The sequence below is a fragment of the Dioscorea cayenensis genome, chromosome 5 (genome assembly GCF_009730915.1).
Source record: "Dioscorea cayenensis subsp. rotundata cultivar TDr96_F1 chromosome 5, TDr96_F1_v2_PseudoChromosome.rev07_lg8_w22 25.fasta, whole genome shotgun sequence".
NCBI classification, from domain to species: domain Eukaryota; kingdom Viridiplantae; phylum Streptophyta; class Magnoliopsida; order Dioscoreales; family Dioscoreaceae; genus Dioscorea; species Dioscorea cayenensis.
This window is the reverse complement of record NC_052475.1, coordinates 8,237,936-8,263,111: the sequence shown is the minus strand read 5'-3', so window position 1 is coordinate 8,263,111 and position 25,176 is coordinate 8,237,936. Positions and strand designations below refer to the sequence as shown.

General features: G+C 34.7%; 2 protein-coding genes, 1 non-coding gene and 1 pseudogene across 3 annotated transcripts; all 4 read left to right on the top strand.

Moving 5' to 3' along the window:
• The first annotated feature begins 2,590 nt into the window (after positions 1–2,590).
• LOC120261625 lies at positions 2,591–6,229 on the top strand. The gene is made up of 4 exons (XM_039269575.1): positions 2,591–2,791; positions 2,911–2,993; positions 3,853–3,933; positions 5,569–6,229. The coding sequence occupies exons 1-4, from the start codon at positions 2,652–2,654 to the stop codon at positions 5,712–5,714; spliced, it is 450 nt and encodes a 149-aa protein (XP_039125509.1). The 5' UTR covers positions 2,591–2,651; the 3' UTR covers positions 5,715–6,229.
• A 1,252-nt stretch (positions 6,230–7,481) lies between these two features.
• Positions 7,482–13,136, top strand: LOC120261626. The gene is made up of 4 exons (XM_039269576.1): positions 7,482–7,694; positions 11,863–12,211; positions 12,290–12,842; positions 12,942–13,136. The coding sequence occupies exons 2-3, from the start codon at positions 11,864–11,866 to the stop codon at positions 12,596–12,598; spliced, it is 657 nt and encodes a 218-aa protein (XP_039125510.1). The 5' UTR covers positions 7,482–7,694; position 11,863; the 3' UTR covers positions 12,599–12,842; positions 12,942–13,136.
• A 2,338-nt stretch (positions 13,137–15,474) lies between these two features.
• LOC120259948 lies at positions 15,475–20,486 on the top strand (annotated as a pseudogene).
• Positions 20,487–20,998: 512 nt separating this feature from the next.
• Positions 20,999–21,105, top strand: LOC120262590. The gene has a single exon (XR_005536855.1). It is a non-coding gene; the product is annotated as a small nucleolar RNA R71 (small nucleolar RNA).
• The last annotated feature ends 4,071 nt before the right edge of the window (positions 21,106–25,176 follow it).

Below are 25,176 nucleotides of genomic sequence, written 5' to 3'. Positions count from 1 at the left end.
TCCCATGCATATTGCCCCATGCATATCGTTCTATCTGTTTGAAAATCTCTTTTTTTCTAACATAATCATTTATAAAAAAAACCATAAACACAATTTCTTCTACGGTGTCCACCTTGGCTCAATACCTCACACTGCAAACTGATGAAATGCCGAATATTTGAGCGAAAATTCTTCTTCGAGACAATGGTGGAAAGCGAAGAAGAATCCCGAGAAAAGGATGCCCAGGCGAAAAGAAAAGCTGAAGAGGCAAAAAGAGAAAAAAAGTATAACTGACGCCAGTAATGGTTGTCTCTAGGGATTGCCCAAAAAAAATAACCCCCCACTTCCTTCTAAATCGGAAACATGATTGCACTGCCACAAGTTCCAATGCAAGGGGCAATTTCGTTCATAAAATTCGAAATTAACTCTGTTAACGCTGGTTACAACCTTTGGGGATTTGAAAATCATTGAGTTTAAAAAGAAGGTGTTTTTAGGGATACACAAAGTTAGGGGGTGTTTTTGTGCATATTGCAAAGTTAAAGAGTTTTTCTGGCAATTTTCACTTTTAAATTTTTCAATAATGTATTTTTAAATATATATATATATAGATATATTAATCAATTATTTTATTAAATAATTTTTATTAGATAAATAGAATATAATAAAATATTCATTATGAATAATTCAAACAGTGAATAATATGATTGTGGTTGTATATTATAATAATATAATTAATATGAGAAATAATCTAACCAATAAAAATTTAATAAGTTGATAGGGTAGTATAGCCATCAAACACACGGATAATTTAACCATTAAATACCAAGAATGAACGAGTTACTGCGTCACTTGATAGATGAGGACGTTACCTTCTTTGTCTTCCATGTCCCTTACAAAATCTGAAGCCATTGGATTCCCATGATTTTCTTTGGCCTTTTTATTTTTTTAATTTGGAGTTTTCTCTCCAATTACCTGAGCCTCAATAAACTTTTTTTTTTTCTTTTTTATTATTGTCCTTGTAACCCTTTTAAAATTGTAAGCTTTTTATTATTATCTCACTGCTTTTAAAATTTTAAGCTTTTTATTATTATCTCACTGACATGTTGTCCACTTGAATCCATGTATTGGGCATTTGGGCTTCACAAAAGAAGCCAGAACCTCAGTCTCACCTCTCTCCTGCTGCAATTAACCATGGTATTGTTGGTGTCAAGTCTGAGAAGTTCCTCCTTCGTGAGCTACAACTAATAAGGGTGATTGCAGGTGCGTAGCTTTTGGATGCTTGCAAGTTATTGTCATGCCTTCTATTCATATGACTCTGAGTCTATTTTAGTTATTTCATCAGCAAACTTTTAATTCGTGTTCTTCATGGCTTTTAAAGCATGCATAGTTGAACTAGATTCTCTATACGTAGTGTATACCTGGGCTAGAGTTAGCGTATCCTTGGTTTCTAATGCTTGCATCCTTAGATGGCAATCCTAAGTGAGTCTGAATCCATGCACAATATATACTTAAATCTTGATTATTTATTAGTTACACTCATATTGTTTTGATTTTTGGCTAGTCTGTTGTGTGTTGTCAAGCTATGTATGTTAGTTTTGAGGTTTGGTTTCTAAATCATTGCATGAGGGTCCTTGCGGTTAATGTATGGTTGTATTTTTGTTTCTCATTCTAATGGTCCTCTTGTTCATTTCTAATATACTCACCCGTGTAAAACTTTACAAGAATATGTGAAGTTTTACAAGAATAATATACACGGATAACACTACAAGAAAAATGCCAAATCGGCACGGTAAAATTTGCACGAAAACAAAATCGTGACAAATTTGTTACAACATTTGATACGGAACTAAAAAACAATGTCAAATGTATGAATTTTTTTTTAAATTTTTTTTAATTCACAGCCAAATACCGTGCCAAATATATAAATTTAATAATTTTACATGACAGTGCTAAATACAGTGCCAAACATATTTTTTAAAAAACATAATTATATTATTACAATGCCAAATACCGTGACAAAAACTCAAATATAATAATATATTAATACTGTGCCAAATGTTGTGCCAAAATACAAATATAATAGTATATTGATACCGTGTCAAATACCATACCAAAATATAAATATAATATTATATTACTTCCATGCCAAATACCGTGCCAACAATAATAATATACTAAGACCGTGCCAAATACTATGCCAACAATATAAAAAATATAATAATATAATAATATATTAACACCTTACCAAATACCGTGCCAAAAATATGAATATATTTGTATTAATACGGTACTAAATACAGTGCAAAAAATATAAATATCATAATATATTAATTCCGTGCCAAATACGGTGCCAAAAATATAAATATAATAATATATTAACACCGTACCAAATCCTGTACCAAAAATATAAATATAGTAAATTATTAATACCGTGCTAAATACAATGCCAAAAGTACTAAATTGATTAACGCCGTATCAAATACAGTGCAAAAAATACAAATACAATAATTTTTTAATACATTGTTAAACTCCTGATTTAAGATAATTATATATATACTTGATATATAATTATATTATATATATAATATATTATATAATTATAATTCCATCCGCTCCTCATCCTTTCCCTCTCTCGAGACTCCGACAAGCCGCCTCCATCTCCGCAATCGATCATGACGCCGGCGACCGCCAGGCCGCCTTCCTCATCCTCTCCTCCTCCACTTGGATCCAATCGGCGACCGCTATTGCTCCTCCGCCTGATGTCTCGGATGTTCGACAATCATCACCATTGTTGCCATGTCGAGGATTTCAGGTATGATCCTCTTTACACCCTCAACTTCGATGCCACCTACCTCGATGGAGATCTATCTAAGTATTAGCGAGATATTTTGATGACTAGGGATTGATGGAATCCTCTCTTTGTTTGATTAGGTCTCGCATTCTCTGTTGCAATGATCTTGGAGCATGGGGATTTCTCTCGGTGACGAGGGATTCATGGCTTTTTATCTCTTTTGGTATTGTTTTCATTTGATGTTATTTTGATGAATTTCTTTGAGTTGGATGCTGAATTGTGTGATTTAGGTGTTTGGTTTGATAAGATTGATGTTGTTTGATGAAATTTCTGGGTAATTATTAATTTTTCCCTGAAATTATCTCATCTCCGTTGTGTGGTTTTTGATCTGTTTGTTTGATGCATCGGGTGGGGACGGAGAGGTTGGTCTTTGAGTTGATGCATTAGTCTTTGTGGGTAATCTAGGGTTTGTAAATTGGGAGGTTGGTTCTTGATGTGTGCTTGATATGTTTGCATTCTGAGGTTTGTAAATGGGAGTAGTAGTTAGAGTGAATGTGATAGAATGGCATTGTGATAATAAAGATCGTTGGATTTATTGTTGGATCATGAATTTGCTTTTGTTCTTCTGGAAGGATTAAAATGAGTTTTTTAAGTTGAATCTATATTCAAGTGCCAAAGGAGCAAGGATGATTGGGAAAACAAATACAGTTTTTCTCACAGTAAGTGGATTGCGAATTAGTAGGTTCTTACTTCTAAGCCTTTTAAAATGTGGGATCATGTTGTTATAGTTTGCACATTTAAGTCGATGAATCCATTTTCAACAATAGATGTTACATATTAAAAAGAAGCTCTGTAAGGTTAAATGAAAACAGTGAGATCTTGAGTTTTTTTTTTAATAAATCAAACTCCTTTTCCTATTCATTAGCATGCCTCTTTAGGTTGTCTCCTTTTGATATATTTATATACAGTTGATTATGTTGTAAACTTTTTATGGTATTAGTTGTTCATTAATGTTCCTTTATTGCTGTGATTTGTTCATCTTTGATTGAATCTAATCTTAGCAAAAGATTTTCCATGTGAAGAGCCTGCCAACCCCTGCAACTTCATTTTGTTCAACAACATCTTACACTTCGCATGTATTCCCACTGCAAACATTGACAGAGGTGACGTGGGATTCATTTTAACATTCAGTGTATGAATTAAGACTTGTGTGCAACCTGCTGAATTGTTTCTTTCAAACTGTTTTAATTATTGAAGATGTTATACATAAATTAGGCATTATAAAATGTAGCTTCACTGTAACAGACTGCATTATCTTACATAATCTTTAGCTTGTTTGCAAGTGTGAACCATTTGCCTTCAGCTCTTGGATAACCAATTGTTCTGTCTATCTGATTGATTACATCCACTTACAATATATCACTGCTTTCAACTTTCTTCTGTGCAAACATTAACCTCAGGAGTTAGGGACAAATTACACATACATTATTTAGGTAATTCTTTTTCTCATATTTATAGAAGTTCTCTATTTTGAAATTTTACTTGATTCTCCAGTTCTGTGATGACGGTGATTTTGATGTTTAATTTCTAGGATTTGCTTGAACTTCTTTCATTGAATGGAAAGTAGCTCTTTTGATAGTTATATTGAACTCAATTGCCTTTAACAATGGGATGATAACATCAAACACTTGAAAATTGTTCATGAAGTTATTCTGTCTATCAACTTGACTCTCTTTTCACCCTTAATTCCACAACATCAAATTTCTTTTTCATGGCAAACATCCAATACTACTTGTGACTAAATAAAAACATTATATTTTTTTGGATAATATATAATATTAGATTCCAAATTAGAATAAGGTTTTAATTGCCTACTGTCTCTAGTGCTGGTGGTGTAAATAATTAATGTCATCTTATCTGATTGGAATTTGGTGAAAGAAATTTGCATTTTCTATTTCATTGTTCCTTAGTCTTATTTTTGAAACAATTCTTATTGGTTTGCCTTTTAATTTTTCATTTTTCAAGACTTGTTTTGCTGGTTCTGATTTTATTGTTTTGTTTGTTATATAGTCTTCACTGAAGAGAAATATGGTATAATGATGAAACTCAGATAAAATTTTTGATATGTTAATTAGACTATTGAGAAATATTTAGGCATTTGGCTTTCTGTAAATCTCTTAAAGATTTGTTATTTATTAGAATGATCTATTTTAAGTTTCTTATATTTCTAGGTGCCAATATTAAGCAAATGAGAGATACTTGTTGTAGTAATTAATTATTTGATCCTTATTTACTAACCAAAAGCCCAGAAGAAATTCAAGCAAATTAGGTATGCATACAATACATTGCTGAATCCAGACTCCAAGTACAAATATGCTTATAGTAGTAGTTCAGATTATGCCCAGACATCGGAAAGGAACAGAAAGACCACTGCCCAGGAAGAAGATTTCTATGGGCTCAGTATGAATCTAAGCATCTCAAACTCATTGTGGATTGAAAATGTTAGTCACTAATTTTTTATTATCAAAGATCATTAAATCACTTGTGTTGTAGAGTGTTGGTGCATAAACTGATATTTGGATTTAATAACTATTTCAGATGTTAATGATCTTTGTATGAGTTTTGTTGTTATTCATGATGGAGGTATAAAGTAGATAGCAGTAGTGATGGATTCATTTCTAGGGTTGTTTTGTGCTTATAAAAATGTTGGCCTTTCAATATTTAATTTCCAGTGCTTACTCCTTGTTTTTATGAATTTGAAACTTTGCTTATGATTACAATGGATGTTTTTTTGGCAGAACATAAAGTAGAAGAAGCACTTTTGGCATTTGACGCAGAAGAAAAAAGATGTGCAGAGTTGAATGACTCTGGAGAAAATTCATCTGATGAAATTTCAGCTTATAAGGCAGACTTCTTAAAAAGAAAATGTATGCTTGTGGATTAGCTTGTTGAGATTTCTGAACAGTCTTCTTGACATGAATATCAGACGGGCAAAAAAATGAGTACTTGACTTAGCACGAGATGATGACACAATGTTCTTCTCCTCAGAAACTGGCTCACCTCTTTCTGCTGCTGCATCATCAAATATTATGTTGAATAGCACTGTAAAGAAGTTCATGTGCATTGTTGAAGTAAGTGATTCTTCTCTTGAAATGTGTTGCACTACTTAGTTAGTAATTACTGTAGTAACTACTGAAAGAAAGGTTTTATTAATAGTTGACCAAACATTTTGATTTTTTACTTGTAAACCACAAAATATATGTCATGTGTAATGTAATCTATTGAATTCTCTTTAGCATGATTATTTACTTCATTTCTCATGTGACTAGGTAATGGATGTTTTACTTCACATACAGATAAGGAGCTAACTTTTGTAACTGCAGTGCAATGATCTTCTTATAATTGACTTATTCTGTGTATTTCCTTGGAATGGACGTCTCCTGATATTTTGTGATAAAAAACTGGTCACAACTATGTTTGGTGTGCATGTATGTGTCATATGGGTGTAAGTGACTTGTTTGGCAGTATATATACTCTGAGTTTAAGCTTCATGGGCCAGGAATAAGGTTCGGCAGAAGGCATTCTGAATTTTCAAATTTCTTTGACTAATACTTCAATATATTTGCTCGCTGTGCTTGTAAATGTTATGCAGCTTATTCTGCATGTCCAGTTACTTGTAACACAATTTAGAAATCCGTGAGAAAATAATCTATGTTTTAGTCAGAATTGCATAATGTTGCTTAACTACTTTTGAAAGTATTTCACTGTGCTATTTTCCTACGTTCAATGCTGTAATTTTGCCAGCCAAGAAAATTAAATATCTATATGGGAGGACAATAGCTTTCTTTTACTTATAATATCACCCTAAACAAATGCCCTAACTTCTATGTGCTTGCGCTTTTGTGGTTTGAATCTGTGCTTGTCTTAAGCTGAGCATTCATTGTCTCAATATTACATTGCCCCATTGGCTACCTACTTCAGTTCTTGTTAATTATTATGTTAATTAAATTTTTCTGGGCATTGAAACCAAAATCTAGTTGAGTTTTTGACAATCTTGAAGCCTTAGTTATTCATATTTTAAATAGGACGCTAATGGAAGAAAATACAATAGATGCTAGACTATTTTTAAAGGAGATGTAAGGACACTCCTCCAGAGAATCTCATGCCCTTTACACTTTTTTGATTGGTATCTCTTTCTTTTGGTCATTTGGCAGGATATATTGGAGCAGCTGACACCATTGGCTGTGTCGCATTTTGGAGGAACCATCTTATATAAGATTTTTTCAACTATTTGATAAATATGTAGAGATGTTGATTAAGGCGCTACCGCCTTCTGAAGATGATACTCCTATAGAACATAAAGAGGTTATTCATTTTAGAGCTGAAACTGATGAGCAACAACTTGTACTTTTGGGAACTGCATTCATGGTGTGTTCATGTGGGCTGAAGTGGGGGGAAGTGAGTTGACTTCCCCCCACTTCATATGTTCTTTTATCATGAAGTGGGGGAAGTGGGACTTCCCCCACTTCCAAAGGAAGTCAAATTTATACTAGACCCACTTCAGTGGTTTTATGGCTGAAGTGGCTGAAGTGAGGCCCATATAAAAACCTGAGTTCCCCCACTTCCCTCACCCTAATGAACTCTTGGAAGTGGAGGCTTCCTACTCTCTCTCTCCCCGATTTAGCAGTCTCTCTTTCTCTCTTCACTAGCAACGCTCCGGCAGGGTGAAAGGCTCCCCCGTTCAACAATGTCGATCCCTCCCCCTTCTAGATCCGATAGTGGCAACCCATCCCCCGTCTAGATCTGGCAGCGGCAACCCATCCCCCGTCCGGATTCGGCAGCGGAAACCCATCCCCCGTGCTGATCCGGCAGTGACAACCCATCCTTCATCCAGATCCGGCAGCGGCAACACATCATTATCAAGGTCATCTCTCTCCTCTTTTTAGATCTGTTCTTCTTCTTCTTCTTTTTATATATGTTCATCTGGGCATGGGTTATATTATTTCTTTCAATTTTCCTTCCGTTTGTTGTCTTTTAATTTGGTGATATTCACCAAACTTTTTATCTATTACAATTAATAGTCCCCTCACTCATGACTGATTTGGTCATGCCAAGATGATTGTGACACTATTGGCAGGGCAACAAAAATGAGAAGAGATTAAATCCAGGAAACAAGGTTGGTTGGTGGTTATTCTCATGCTGAGTACATGCATGAAGTGTTTGAGAACCTTAATCTTTATATGATTTTGGTAAGATTAAAGCTTAATCTTTATAAATGTGTGGTTTTGATGAAATCTAGGTTGGTGGAGTTTGAAGTGTAATAGATAGAAAGCTTTCAGAGCACATCTTTGTGTTTCCTGGAATTCATTGAAGTGTGAGGTTTATATATTGGTGGTTGAGCTGCAATTGAGGCAAGTTTATTTCTTTGTTTAATTGGTTCTTGTTTTCCTAAGAGAGCATGATCACCTTCTCTTTGTGCCTTGATGGAATTCTATATAAAATATTTGTCTCTGGCCTTGAAGAAAATTATAGTTGGGTGACATTCTCTTGTACTATTTAATTCTGATTACTGATTATTTTGAGGTTGCTTGTGAGACATAAGATGAAATGGTTTTTAATAACTGCAGTAAAAAGAAAAGTCTGTAGACTTCACTCAAAAGTTGAATTCTGAATTTGATACAGTAATTTCAATTCTGAATTTTTCTGTTATAAATATATGTGTGTGTAAGGAACTTAGTACAAAAACTTAAATTCTGAATTTTCTTGATATATATATATGTTGCAGGATATTTCTTGAGTGCTGTGTTGTTTATCAATCAAGGTTGTCTTTTTGTTAAGGTTATCACTGTCTTTGCTAATGAACAATTAGAGGTTCCGTTGATGAAGGCCTAGCTTCATTTGAAATTGCTATATCTTGAATACTTGTCAGTATATAAGAATCTTTTTCATGGTAACTTGTGATTATTCTAATTTGTTGATGAGCTGAAGTATATGCACTCTCTTGCACCTAGAGTACTGCACATCATATTTGATATCATTACAAATAATCTTTGTAATTATTTAATGTAATTTTATAGACCTTCCAAATCTAGCAGCTTCCATCTACAGTGTTGAACTTTGTATAGATTGCCTACATTGCTTGATATTTTTTCATGATACTGCTATTCTGAAGCCTTTTGCTTGGATGGCAAAGTTTTTGTTTTCTGTTTGTTGTTCTATTTTACTTTGTTTTGGTTATAAGGAAGTTGATGACAATAACTATTTGAATAAGAATAACAGAAGCCTAGGATGATTAGTATATTGGCTACATTGCTTGATGCCTTCTCATGATATGATTCTGCAAATATTCTACTCAGTTTCTAAATAGTATTATTATTATTTATAGAATCATGCAATCTAAAATAGAGAACTGTATTTTATGATGAAATCATTTGGGCTTTTATTCACAATTTTAGGCCCAAGCCACCCAACTTACTTGACAATAATATATCAAATCTTGTTGTGGGCCCATGACTTTATAAAAAGGGATAATGTTTTGCCTAACTCTCATAGTTTTAAGATTTTTTTAAAATAAACAAAATGATCAAACATCATCAATATTTAGTCCACTGAGAAGATTAAGTTTGCTAAAAAAAACCTTTCTTATATTAATTTTTTATGTTGCAAAGAGACTTAAATAAATCAAGAAGATTACACAAATATTATTTTCTATACAAATATTAATAAATAAAATATATATGACACAAAATGAGAGACTTAAATAAATCAAGAAGATTACACAAATATTATTTTCTATACAAATATAAATAAATAAAATATATAAGACACAAAATGAGAGAGAGAGAACAAATTAAGAGATAGAAGATGAAGTGGATAAGAAACATAAGGGAGGCAGGAAAGCAATTGGCACTTGTCTAGAAGCATAGTTCATCTCTTCTCTCAATTTCCCTCCATCTTTGACATCAAACACCAACTTCCAACGGTTATACTTGGATCACTATCCACATGGCATAACTTATATCAAGGTCCTAAAAAATGTTTAGTGTGTTTGTAATGGTTTGCATTATCAAATCACATAACTTATATCAAGGTCCTAAAATCTGACCATTTTAATCAAAGCACATCAACTTGATTGGAATTAATAACATGCATTGGGTTGGATCTTAATTTAGTAATATTATGCTTATTCTAGCATGTTTCTTAGATCTAACATTTTCATATGATCATTCTAAGCATGAACACAATTTTTTTTACTAGAGCAAACGAAATTCACATATGTATCAAATATTTCACAACCATATTTCACAATTTCTTTTATGATGATTATTTTTTACATATGCTGAAAGTGATTTTATCTAAAATATAGGTCGTCAATGGCTAATGATAGTTTAGATGACCTCATTTTCATCGATGCACCAGTGTTTGTAACTATCGCACTTATCTTGGACATAATGGCTAACCGGGGACGATGACAGGCACTACCTCGTGAGCCTCATTCGACTAGGAATATTCATCGGAGTGCACACATGACTCGTATATTAGATGGCGGAGTTCATAACTGCGTAGAGTACTTACGCATGAACAAAGACACTTTTTTTAGACTATGCACCTTATTAAGAGAACGTGGTCATTTGAGTGACACCATCCGTGTTGCGGTAGAGGAGCAAGTGGCATTATTTCTCCACATAGTTGGTCATCATGCAAAAAATCTGTCAATGAAAATTGATTTTATTAGATCTGGTGCAACAGTGAGCCGATATTTCAATGATGTCCTACAAGCCATTTGTGCTATTAGAGATTTGTTTGTTAAACAACCAGGCACATCGATTCATCCAGATATAGAATGCAACCCAAATTACTATCCCTTTTTCAAGGTATTTCATTTTGAAACCTAATCTCATTTTTTCCCTAAAATCATCATGTAATAGTTGTAAGACAATATGATTGAAATACAAGTTTACAGGATTGTGTTGGATTAATTGATGGAACCCATATTGATGCAAGGGTTAGTGCAAATTTAGCTGGTAAATTTCGAGGACGAAAGGGCATCACACAAAATGTGCTTGCTGCATGTGATTTTGACTTAAAATTTACATATGTTCTCGCCGGTTGGGAAGGTTAGGCAAATGACTACCTCGTTCTAAAAGATGCATTATCAAGACCACCGCCTTATGGTTTGCATATTCCCCCAGGTTTAATGATATAGCAAAATTATGTACTTAATGACATTATTATATAAAATTCTTTTGGAAAACAATTTGTTTAGAGTTTTGTCTATTTTTTGTTAGGAAAATACTACCTTGTTGATGCTGGGTACACAACAACACATGGATTCATAAGCCTTTATAGAAAAGTTAGATATCATCTGAAGGAACATGCAAGGCCGTAGACCACAAAATGCAAAGGAGTTATTTAATCTTCGTCATTCCCAGCTCAGATTAAGAATAGAGAGAGCATTTGGGATTTTGAAGAATCGATTTTGGATGTTAGACACAAAGTCATTCTACCCATTCACAACGCAAGTGGATGTTGTCCTTGCTTGTTGTGTGTTGCACAATTTTATAAAAGAAGTAGACCCGGATGACATATTGCTACAAGCGGATGTCCCCGATGAGGAGGAAGTTGATATGCATGAAAGACCTATCACAAGGGGGGAACGACGGGATGCACAAGTGCAATGGAGGCAACTTCGTGAGAAAATTACAAATGACTTGTGGCATGACTACGTTAGAGAGGGGTACAATATAGAATGACATTGTTTTTGTGGTTTTAATGTTTTATCTTGACATTAGTGCTATGTGCTTGCTATGAAAGTAGTTTTATATTATGAGTTTTGTAAAAAAGATGATGTTTGTAATGACATTATTTCAAGGGATGACATTGTTCTTCTAATGGTAATTATTTTGTGTCTCTTCATTGCCATGTACATTTGGATGATTGACTTATGATACTACGTACATTGAGTTCATAATTTTATTAATATTTTATAAGTTGCTAGTATATGTGTTGATATTATTTCTATGTGTGGATTTCATCACATGTTTTTCCTTATTGATTAGCATGTTGAATGTCTATATTCATTATTATTGTAGGATGAACAATACTGAGGGTACACAAGGTGAAAAGCGGAAAGGAACACCAAACAAAAGATGGACAAAAGAAATGGATAATGTTTTGATACCATTACTTGCAGACATGGCAAGAAGTGGCCTGAAAGTTGATAAATCCTTCAAACGTCAGGCATTTGTAGATGCAGCGAATGTTGTGAATAGTAGGTTCCCTACTGCCTCCATGGATGCTGATAATGTGGAGAATCACATGCGCACTTTGAAACAAAAATATCAAGACATTAAAAAGCTTATGAACCTTAGCGGTGTTGGATGGAATGACACTGAAAAAAAGTTAGTGCTAGAAGATGAGACCTATCGAACATATGTGGAGGTATGTTTGTTTTATTTATTTATGTTTGACACAATTATTAACACAATTATTTAGCCCATTATCTTTCATTTTTCACAGGGACAACCAAAAGCCAAGGAGTATTTAAACAAGCCTATACCATTTTTTGAAGAGCTACGTTTGGTTGCTGGGATGACCACGCTACTGGTGATTACTCATGGACCATCTTCGACCAATTTGGTGGTGCGCCAGTTGAGGATGAGAGTGCACCTCCACCTAATGCAACATTGGAAGATGAACCTATCGATACAGGAAATCAAAGACACAGAGCACAAAGGTCTACTACGAGTCGGACTACTGCTATGGCTACCCGTGCAAGGAGGACCAATGGTGATAATGTTTCAGGAGAAGACATTGGAGAAAAGATAACACAGTTGGTGACATCAATAGATAAGAGTAGAAAGAAGACATGGAAAGAAAAACTCAGTGATGCGCTGTGGGACATGGATGGTTATAGTGATGATGACATGGAAATGGTATTTAACAAGTTAATTGACAACAAAAAAGAGGCCGAAAACTTCTACTTGAGGAAGCCATCTCTCCGAAAAAAATGGCTTGATAATTTCATTGCTTCCATAAGAAACTCTAGCCCTTAAGGAGGTCATCACACTAGGTATATATTTTTTTATTTCTAATCAAACTACACAAATTACTTTCTTTAAAATTTATATACTTAATGAGTTATTTTATGGTCTTTGTCATGAATGCATAGGTTGTTCTTTGGAGGTGTGGATGGCAAGCCTTTCATGTTGAAGGAAGTTTTATCATGAATGAGACAATTGTTATTTTGTTATGTATTGAAAGAGTATTGTATGGATTTTATGTTTGACATTATGTATTGGAGTTTTGTTATGTTTTTTCTATGATTTTTGTGTGATGTATTCATGAACTTAGATTTTCCTTTTAAGTTGACCCTTTTTTCCATTAATTTTGGTTATTGTTCATCATTTATTATTTGCTAACAGATGGTTGTTGTTTGGTTGTTGAGATTGGTGTTTTCAAGATGAACTTTAAATCATAGCCATTGGATTTAGGTTGGAGGAAAGAAAGATGCTTTCTTATTAAGTGAGAGCTATTGGTATTTTATAAAGTCAAGTCATTTGAATTTTGTTAGAGTTTTTACTTATCAATCAATAACAAATAATGGTATTATTATGTTTTTATTTTTCTTATTATCTCCAGGAGATAAATTTTTATGTTTTGACTTGAATTTCAATTCAGGTAAATATATATTTTAATTTTTAAGAAATATATATTACTACATTAAAAAATTCCTTAGAACCACCACTTTTTTATTTTAATCGTGGTGTATGTTGTTAGCAAGTTATTAACATGTAAATATAAAGTTTGAAATAGGTAAAAAATTTCTAAACTTTTTCTATAATGTTAGGAAGGAATTTTTTTTTTAAATTTTAATCTTGGTGTATAGAGTTGCAATTAAATTAAAAGATGCAAGCATCAAAAATTAAAATTTAAATATAAAAAAACAAATAAACTTTCATTTAAACTATAATATAGAGTTTTAATCATGTTTAATTATAATTTTATTGTAATGTTATTATTTTTCAGCACTTCCCGCACTTCCATTGAAATGAACATGCCATGGAAGTCATTACAGAAGTGGTGTCACTTACACCAAAATGAACACCGGAAGTGGAAAACTGGACACTTCAGGAAAGTGACAATTTCTGCAAAATGAACACAGGAAATGGTAGAAGTCAAACCACTTCCACCACTTCAGGGAAGTGACACTTCCCCCACTTCCTGACTTCCCCCCACTTCAGCCCAAATGAACAAACCCTCACTATTGCTGATGAATTATTACCAATGGTTGTTTCAAGAACTTTTACCATACATGCCGACAATAACGAAGAAAGTAGTGGGTACTCTGAGAGCATTGGTTCTTTTTTTTTTTTTATGAATGTATGGAATAGAGTCTTATTCATTAGATCATGAGTTTATTATTGGACAACTTCTTTCTTTCCAACTTCCAGCTTTCTCAAAGGTCTCACATTTTTTGTTTTATGTAGGTTGTTCAATTCCTCTCGCTGATCCTGAGACCATAGTAATCCCAAGGAGAACTCCTAATACCATTCCTAAAAGGTTGTCATATATCACAGTGCATGGTTAACAAGCTTAATCTATTTTTTCAGAGGTTGTAATAAGCCAACCATTTGTTTTTCTTCCTCTGGTGAAGAGTTTGTTGCGCTCTGATTTTCATGTTGCTGCACAAAATTGCTGGGTAAAGAAAGGAGGTGCTTTCACTGGAGAGATTAGGTAATCTTCTCCTGTCTTTCTAAGTACTTTTGTTGTCTGGCTCCTTTAAAATGTTTCTTTATATTGTTCTATTGATTCTCTAAAACTAATCTAGTTTTCAGATTGTTGGTTTTTTTTCCACTATAATTGCTAGATTTGAATCATATAGAACCCTTTTAATTCTAGCTGAATTCCTGACTTGTTCTTTCCTTACAACGGTGATATGCTTGTTAATCTGGGCATCCTATGGTCATTCTTGGTCATTCTGAGCGAAGAGCATTGTTGGGTGAATCAAATGAGGTAATTCATATAGGCTTGCGGATGCTTTGAAGTGTAGTAAACTTGAATATGTCTATGGTCCAGGGAAATATTCATTGACAACAGTAAAATCTTGCCGAAATTTTCTGGTTTCTAGAACTTGGTTTTCCACTTACCAAAAATTAATGACCCACATGCAAACCTAGGAGTAGACAGTCATGGCTCATAAAATACATTGTTCACGCAGCAGATCACATTGTGCACGCAGCAGATCCATTGTAAAGTCGACTTATTTTCACAGCTAATCACTCACATGTACCACAAGATTATGATATTTCAATGGTTCCCCTGTTTCAAGATTCAGAAGATCTAAAGACTGCACATCTCAAATGCATGGACATTTTTCAGTAGATAATATCACTAGAGTTAATTATATAACTTTTACTTATAAAATAAGCAAAACAGTCGATGAAAAAATTATTAGTTTGACACACTTTTTGAATTATTTTCCATTTCAGTTCATGATATCGATTCTTCAATATAAGTGTTCACATAAGGAGCCTTAAGGTCAGTCGGACACTCAGGAGAAGTACATACAGAAAAAGAAAGAGAAAGAGAGAGAGGATACAAATTAATGAGCTTTTCTGGGAATTAGTGTATTAAAATTAGAGTTAATATAAAGAGCTTTTTGTTAGCATTAATTTGGTATAGTAGTGTTGAGTTGATTTAAGATGGAGAAGATGATGAGGAATGAGATGGATAATGAAGTGATGCTTCCAGGGTTTAGATTTCACCCAACTGATGAAGAACTGGTTGGTTTTTATCTTAAGAGAAAGATTCAGCAAAAGCCTCTCTCCATTGAGCTTATCAGAAAACTAGACATATACAAATATGATCCATGGGACCTTAGTTCCTAGTAAGCATCTACTACATCTTAATTTCTAACTTGTTTCTTTTTAAATTTTCTTGTTCTTGTTCTTGTTCTTGTTCTTATCATTGATGTGGTGTTGTTCTTATATATATTATTGTTGATATATAGAGTTTGCATCAACTGGAGAAAAAGAGTGGTATTTTTACTGTCCAAGAGATCAAAAATACGAAAACAGTGTAAGGCCTAACAGGGTCACTGGAGCTAGGTTTTGGAAGGCAACTAGAACAGATAGACCTATATTCATCAAAGGGATCAACTAAATGCATAGGACTAAAGAAATCACTGGTTTTTTTTATAGAGGAAGAGCTGCTAAAGGGATTAAAACTGACTGGATGATGCATGAGTTCAGGCTTCCTTCACTCATTGACACTAAAAAACCTTTAGACAAGAACATCCATCCCAATGTATATACTACTACTCACTTTGAGTATATATATATATATATATATATATCCATGCATTGCGTGCATGAATGCTAACCATATATATATATATCTTATATTACAAGATTCATGGGCTATTTGTAGGATATTCAAGAAGACTAGTTCAATGGCACAAAGAGCACTACAATCTCATGTATGAGATTGCAACACCTGCTCAGGCCCAAGAGGTATGTATATTTTTTGTGCTGCCCAGTGCCCATTGGTCCTTTTTTATTTTTTTTTTGCATCAACTATTTTACAACTTGAATCTAGGAAATTCCTAAAGAATCCCCTTTTTTAGCAAAATGTTAAAAAAATCAGTTGCTACTTGTTACATCCTTCACATTTCACTTGTTTTATGGACGCGATTTAATTTACTTTGCACTAATAAATACTCATCAAGCACTTCTAAAGAAGAAAACTTATGTTTGCCCTTTTACCCCAAGACAATTTCTTCTTTAGCTATTAGTATGGTTAGTGTAGTAAATCTTGCTGAAAGCCACATTCTTTATTTGCTGTTGAAATGAGCAGTTCTTGCGGACCTCTTTTGATTAGATCTTAATCTTAATCTGAATACTTTAAATAACACTAATATGATGGCAGCAAGCTACCATCTAAATTAATTGTGAATACCCTCCATGAAATTCATTAGGTGCATGCCGACTTAAGTGGTTCGAAGCAAAAGTTAGTGCTGAAGTTGCTGAATCAATCAGGATAGTGTATAGAGGTAATTTTCCTCCATATTTGGCACCTTCTGTTGCATTTTTATTTTTTAATATGATGATTTTATGGGCATTAGTTCATCAATGTTGTGTTCATGGTTATTTCAGGTTCCGTTAGCGGTGCAAACTGTAAAGAACTAGCAGCAAAGCCTGACGTAGTTGGATTCCTCATCGGTGGGGATTTTTTGAAGGTACTACTTTTCCTTTCATCTAATTTACATCAAAAACCATTGGAGAGGATCTGGCTTTCGACACTCTGCTTGTCAAGATTAGTTTGTTTAACTTTCACTTGTCTAATTTTTGTTCTCTTTGTGTTTCCTTGCAGCCGGAGTTCATAAACATCATCAAATCCGCGACCGTGAAATCATCTACCTAGAGTGCCACTCTTAATGTTCATTATATGAATTTCCGGGGAAGAGACCTTATTTTCGGTGATCAAAATAATCTAATTAAAATTTTTGTTCTGCAAATGTTATCAGCCTGGATCTTGTTTGTTCCCTAGCAACAAGGCTGCAATACTGAATTTTAATGTTGCATGTGGAATGGAGTTTTAATGTTGTTTTGATACAAGTGTTTGCATAGTTATACTACATGATTTCCAATGTATATATAGGGCATCTATATGTATTGTTAATTCAATAAGATGATTTTTGTTTGGCAATTCAAAATTTTTAACTAGTGCAATTAAAAAAAAAATTAATTTCATATAAATTATTTTTTTTCACAGATTAAACAAAAGTGTGTCAAAAGCCGTAATAAAAAAGTTTTATTAAAAACTGTGCCAAATACCGTGAAAAAAAAGTATATTATATAAAATCGTGCTAAAAATCGTGTCAAATACTGAACCAATAAAATAGTATCAAAATAGTGCCAAATGTAGAATCAAAGTCCGTGCCAAACATCAATGGCAATGGTTGGCACAATAGTAAAAAACCATGCCGAAAACAGTGACAAAGTTCGGCAAGGTATTAAAAAAATGGTGACAAAATGTATTTGTGACGGGTGCTATAGGCACGGTTAATTTTTGGTGCCAAATACAATGCCAAAATCAGTTTGGCACGGTTTTTAACTCCATTTTCCGTGCCAATTTTACCGTGCTAATTTATGATTTTTCTTGTAAATCTACTATGAACGAGTTCTAATATACTCATCCGTTTGCAATTTCTATGTTTAGTCAGAATGTAATCTTGTTCCTCAATTTTTATATTCTCCAGATTGCTTTTTATTATATTGAGTGTTCATGTATGTTTCCTTGAAAATATTCACTGTATATGTTACCCAGGTTATTGGAGTTATTAATTTACTTGATATTGTGAAACTCTTTATTAACAATCTCTAGCCCAAACGATTTTATTCCATCCTTTCTTTTCAAGGGCTGATCAGCCCTTTCAATTTTAATGGCTAATTGTGCATTTCTGAGTCTTGTTTCAATGTTGAACGTGTTCTTTGCCTCTAATTAGATTATCATTCTTTCATTCTTTCTTAATTGAAGTTATCCACCTGTTCTTTTATAGTTATCGGGAGGTGAAGTGGAGTCGATCAGGTCCAATCTGAATTGCATGTTTGGTTGGCAAGATACATATGTTTGGGCACCTTTCTGGTTTTATGTTGCAACTGAGCGTGTCTAGTAAATTTTTTATTCATGCTGCTATTAGAGGTATGAGTGGATTTTGTTCCATTTTCGTAGAGTATGTGTAGTTCTTGAAATAAGGCACAACACTCTATGCTTAATGCATATTATTTTTCATTTACTGGTGTAGTAGATTAAGAAAGTCTGTTTCATGTTATTACAGGACTTTTCCTGGGGGGTTTTGGGTTTACTGTTGGGCTGGAATTTTGGAATTTGAAGATTTCTATGTAGTAAATTTACATATAAATTAATGTAATTTTTGACATTTATTTGTTATGCAATTATTGTTCATTTATTTAATTATGTATTTATTTTCTATTTGCTTACTTAATTATTTCTTTAAAAATAATGGGGTTAGTTTATCTGGGATCATGCAAATTTTTCTTTTTGCTAAAATGAAATTTTAAAATTGTTTGAATTATAAATTTCGGCATGCTTTTTAGTTTTGAGAAAGGATACGATTATTGTTATTTAATTTTGAATATATTGATATTTTCAAACATCGGCACTAACGCTATCATATTTTTTATTGTCTCATTTCCAAATTAAAAATGCACTAATTAGGTAAATGAGAGTTAACATTGATCATATTGGCATGAATTTTTCGGAAAATTAAGACTACAATTTTGGGTTAGGCCATAAGTGGAACAATAATAGTTTTTAATAATCTGACTTATATCTCCAAAGTAAAATAAATGGGTTAGATGTTTAGATTTGAGCCATTGACATAAAATGAATTATGATATTTTGACTAGGTGCCACAAAAATAAAATAAATAGACATAATAAGTGGAAGTTATATATTTAGCAATAGGTTTTGTTCTAAAACTTGCATTTTTGTTAAATTATTCTAGTTATAAGGCTCGTATTTATGCTATTATTTTTTGGCTTGTTTGAACTTTGACATAGCTATTTTCTATTGCATATGTGCACACTTATGTACATTCCAAAATTCTGGACAACTGTATTATGTATTTTTAACTTTGGACTTGTAAAACTTTACATAGTTCTAAATATCATAGTAGATTGCTTATTAGGCTTGAAGCTTATAATAGCATTATTTTTCTTTTTCAAATAAAAAATAATTTTAGTCTGGAGGACATATATAGTAGATTACTTATTAGGCTTGAAGCTTATAATAACATTATTTTTCTTTTTCAAATATAAAATAAATTTAGTCGGGAGGATGTAGCTTAGTAGGTACAATATCTTTACCATTTATGTTACAATATTTTCTGCTCTCAGACAGATTTGAGGCGATGCATACTAACTGGATTTTTCGCCGTGGGGTTGTACAGCTGTTTATTTGAGTTTCGAGTTCCCCTAGCTGGGTTCGTGGTGTGATAGGAGATATTTTGTTTCGTAATGGTTTTTGTTGTTATCTATTTTGTTGTTTAAATATATATACCTATGGAGTCTTAAATAAAAGAACAATAATTGCAATTAATGGAGTTCTTGTAGTTTTCTTATAATTATGTTTGTCTTATATATCAACCTTTTTTTAATCAATTATTGGGGTGCCTATCAGCATCATTTTAGGTTTTTAATGGACATGATACTCTCTTTTATGTCTTCCTCAAAGGAACGAACAAATAATTTTTCTCATGGGCTATATAGATATATAGAGGGAGGAAGAAAGCCTATGGAATGCATAGTTCAGTCCTAAGTCAACTTCCACCCTTATCATAATGAAGGGTTCCATCTTAATCCTCTTCTTCATCTTCTCGTTTGTTAAGAGCGAACATGCTTAACAAACAAGTGATATTGTTCTTTCATCAGTGGCTGATGAGAGTAAAAATGGCAATGAGATCAAGACGTACATCATTTACTTAGCTAAGCCCGAGGAGAGGAAGCTTCTTGGCTATGAAGAGTTGGAGAGCTGGCACAAGTCCTTCCTTCCAAACTTGACATTAGACTCGGGTGAACCCCGGCTAGTGTACTCCTACTTTGAAGTGATGACTGGATTCACAGCAAAATTAACACCTGATGAAGTGCAAGTCATACAACGCATGGATGGCTTCTTGCATGCAGAGGGTTAAGTGATTAGGTTAAGTGATCCATCAACTGGAATATGGCACAATGAATCTAACATGGGAGAAGGCATCATCATCGGTGTGATAGACACAGGTATCCCTCGAAACCACCCATCATTTTCTGACCATCAAATACCTACAAAGCCGCCCAAGTGGATGGCATATGCAACTTCCCCAACTTCTCTTGTAACAATAAGATCATCGGCGGTGCCACATTTAAAAAAAAATGAATAGTTCACCAGTGGACACAAGTGGGCATGGTAGCCACGTGGTGAGCATAACAACAGTGAATTTGGTGAAGGATGCCATGGTGGTTGGCAACTTCAAGTACACAGCCTCAGGGATGGCACCCCAAGCTTACTTGGCTATCTACAAGACTTATGATTCCAGTGAAGATTACTTGAAAAGCTATGATCAGGCGGTGATTGATGGAGTGAGTATCATCAATTATTCTTTTGGTGATGATTGATGGGCTTGAAAAACCATTGTAGAAGGTTTGAACAATCATCCACTCCGGGAATCCGTGTTGCGGACACTTTCGCAGGAGTTCCTTGAACCTTTACCATGTCTCAAATAGAGACTCCAATTCCAACTACATAAAGGATGAGATCTCATTCCTAAGCTTTGCTGATTTTCCGGGAGGGAAATAACGGGCTAGAAAAGCTTCTACCATCTCCTCCCATGCAGTGATTGATGCTCTAGGTAATGAGTGTAGCCACTGCTTTGCTTTTCCCTTTAAGGAAAATGGGAAGGCTCTCAACTTGATGGCATCATCCGTCACACCATTTATCTTCAGCATGTCACACACCTCGAGGAAGCTCTCTATGTGACTATTTGGATCCTCATCGGCCAAACCGTTGAATTGTGCAGACTGCTGCAGCATACGGATGAATGCCATCTTTAGCTCGAAGTTTTGAGCTGTAATTGGGGGACGCACAATACTCGATTGGGTCCCCAACACTAAAGGTCTGGCAAAATCGGATAGTGTTCGTTGTTGCTCATTTTGTTCTGCCATGTTTTCAGATCCTCTACTTCCAAATCAGCTGGATTAGGCTGTTCTTGTACAGGTTCTTTCCCTTTCCTTCGAAGTGTACGTTCAAGCTCAGGGTCTCCTTCAATCAATATTGATGGATTCCCTCGGGTCATAACCTGGAGCTGCACCAAAAATAAGGAAAAAGAAAATCAGAACGATGATAGAATAAGAAGATATAAAATAGAATGTGTAGTGAAATAGCTAAGAAAACAAAGTGCAAAGTATCTCTAAACGCCTAGCTCCCCGGCAATGGCGCCAAAAACTTGACAAGGTCCCCTTGCTTATATCCCGCAAGTGCACGGGTTTGTTGAAGTAATAATCCCGGGTGAGCGGGGTCGAATCCACAGGGAGTAGGGAGTAAAGACACTTAATTCGATTCTTAGCTATGTGGAGTATCAACAATGATAAGTGTGATAATGATTCAATTCTCAGGAATTAAAAACAACAAGTAAGAGAGCGAAAGTAAGGAGGAGGCAAGGCAATCGATAAAGATGGGGTACTTGGATAATGTTTCACCTAGGATAATCGCTTTAAGTGCAAGAACTCTCTATTATGCTTCCTAATCAATGCAATGGTGAGTCGTGGAAATCCTTACATACATAGTCCCAAATCTAAGGTCAACTATGCCTAACTCTATACATGTCCCGGAGGAGAAATCGAACAATCTCAACACCTCGCACTCGCATAGAGTTGCAATAAGCTCTAGGGATTCCAAGTGATAAATCTCTTCCTACATTTAGACCTAACCCTTTGGTCCAGGCGGAAGGTCCCTAGCCACAATTAAGCCCTAGATACTAAGATCACCTCAACGCTTCACTCCATTGCATGCGCAACTAGGCCCCAGCAGAGGTTCATCCCTTAGACCATTCACTCTATTATGGCCGCAAAGAACTCGAGGAACGGAGGTAGAATCTATCACATCGGAGGGGAAAGGGGACGCTCCTGTACCTCTCGACTCACCCTCTCAACCCTCTCCAACCTAGCTTTGTCTAACGCTCGTGGTGTGTCACTCACTCACAAGGTTACCAATAGGAACTCTAAACCCTAGTGTCACTCTAGGGGAAATGTTCATACAATCAAGCATTTAAGGTTGGAACTCATAATAAACATCAATTTATTGAAAGCATAATAAAGAAGTTCAAAGAAACGAATACATCCTAGGGTTCACAATCACCCAAGTACCCACTAGGGGTTTAGCTCTCCATGGAGCTAAGTACAATCAAAGAAATTGAATGTAAAAGCAATGAATCCATAAAGAAACCCCCTCGATGGTCGTGTCGATGGTCTTGTGGAAAGTCCTCTACTCGTCGTCCAAGGATTCCTTCGTCCGGTATAGGATACGCCTCGATCGAAGCTCCTCTACCAACCTTCTTTCTAATGGAATCACGATGTCGGAGCCGTAGAACCTCTCCAAAACCTTGGCCAATACCCCTCGAAACCCTAGCCGAAACCCTCTCGCAAGTTGGGGAAAAGATGGAGAAAAGAATACCAAAATCGGTGCTGAATCGGCTTTAAATAGGGCTGAAATCGGGCAACTCCACGGGCGTGGATGCTACACGTGCCCGTGCGGAATTTCCACACGGGCGTGGATAATTTCCACACGCCCATGTGGATTCTCTGTTTCTCTGATTTCTCGGCCGGCTGTGAATAGTGCTGCTACAGTAATTGTTACAGTGTTGCTACAGTGCTCTGCTACAGCTTCGGCATGAATAACTTCCCAATTCCATACTTTCATCGGGGTAACGCAAACGGGCACACGTTCACGTCTTGAATCACTTGCTTCTTCAATGATATACATGTTGGTGGGGTTCTTGTTCTTATATGCATAGGTCTGAATGCTCGAGCATGACTGCCTTTGTGCCCCTCCAAATGGATGTGCTCACTCGAATGCGAGGAGGTTGGCACAAACTCTAGCATCTCACACCTGTCCTATGTCTTCGAGTTTGAACTTTAGTAAGATCTCCTCCAAAATAAGTGCATTATGATCCACATTGGCCTATTTCCTTCATACTCGGCCTCACAGCCCTACCTGCGTAAAAGTAATATAAAAACACACATATTAATGTAAAAACCTGAGAAAAGTAATGCTCAATATAAGGAATGAACGCTTCGCATTCATATCGCACAAGCACTTATCATAAAGCTTGATAGCTAGGTCTTTTGAAAGGGACTTTTAGCAAAAGCATCTTTGGAGGCTAGGATTTCAAGAGGTGATCAAAGGAGGCCAATCAGAGATGAGTTGACGAAAGGCCTTCTGCCTGATGGGTACTAGATTTGACTACAAGATCAACTCCAATTTAGGAGATTCCATCATCCACTGGAGAGAAGCATTAAGGGAGTTCTTCAAATGCTTTCATTCATGTATCTAGTTTTGGATTTTTATTATGGGTTCTTGTAATATGATAGACTAAATCTTTGAAGTTGCCTTGGACCATTGAACCTTGAGATGATTTGTAGTTTATTTATCTTTTTAATCATATTGACTATTTGTGGTAATCTTATGAATCTTCTATGTTGCTTTATGCCTATGTTTGTTAGTGTGAAAGTGCAAAATACCTACTTTATTTTTATGATTAGGATTGAGAAATCAATCATGTATAGATCACATATAGAAGATTGAGGTTGAACGCCTAGAGATAGGGTATATTGTGTTGAACTCTCCGTATAGGGTTACACCTAATAGAGGGATTCTAGAGTGTTCTAATTCAATCATAGGGCAACTATTATTGTCGCATGGGATTAGGGTTTGATCACCTTGAGAAATGGGTTAACCTAATTTAGGAGTCTCCATGGTCCAAGAATATTCAATATTTAACTACTATAAGGAATTAAATCCAAGATAGTCTCAAGGGGAGTTGAATCCAAGGTACCATGCTCTTGTCATGATTTTATCCTAGATTCACCATCTTAGTCTCTTTGGTTCTTCATTTTCTTAGTTTAGGGTTTTAATAACCATCATTCAATTTTTGTTGGCTAGTAATAAAGGAACAACTAGTACTACGAGCATCGGTCCTTGTAGGATCGACTATCCTACCTTAGGATACACTTTAATACTTGCTCTACCTATATACTTGCAGGATTATATGCGTAGTTAGGGTGTTTACGAAAGGTACCCGGGCATGCAGATGCTTGTGTATCATAATTTTCTACTCTTCCTCCACTGATGATGCACAAAGCTAGATAAAAAGGAATGTGCCAAGCTGTGTCTCCTCTATTGTGTATAGAATTGATAATTCTTCATCTCTTCTGTATTCTTTCAACACACAAGCATTGGTTCACCAAATTATGAAACAAAGATGCACCAAAAATGAACTGATAGAGGAGCACAGTAATAAGCGTAGAACTAAACAATTGATTCAAACAAAAAGAAACTAAAAATAAAAGGTTAGTTAAATCTAAACTACTAATTACCATCATTTATGCATTTAGATGCCTTGTTCAATGTTTCCCAAATTGTAGAGGGTTGCCTCAGGTACTCTACTTTTTAGTAAATGTTCTTTATTAACACCTTTGGTATCAAATTTATTTATATAGTCTGTGAGGGTAATTTCTGATTGTCCTTACCTTTGTATAATTGTTAAGTATTAAATAGTGCTTTAGGTGACAGGATAATACTTTGGGAATTTTGAGAAATAACACTCTTATAAAGGATATTATTAGCCT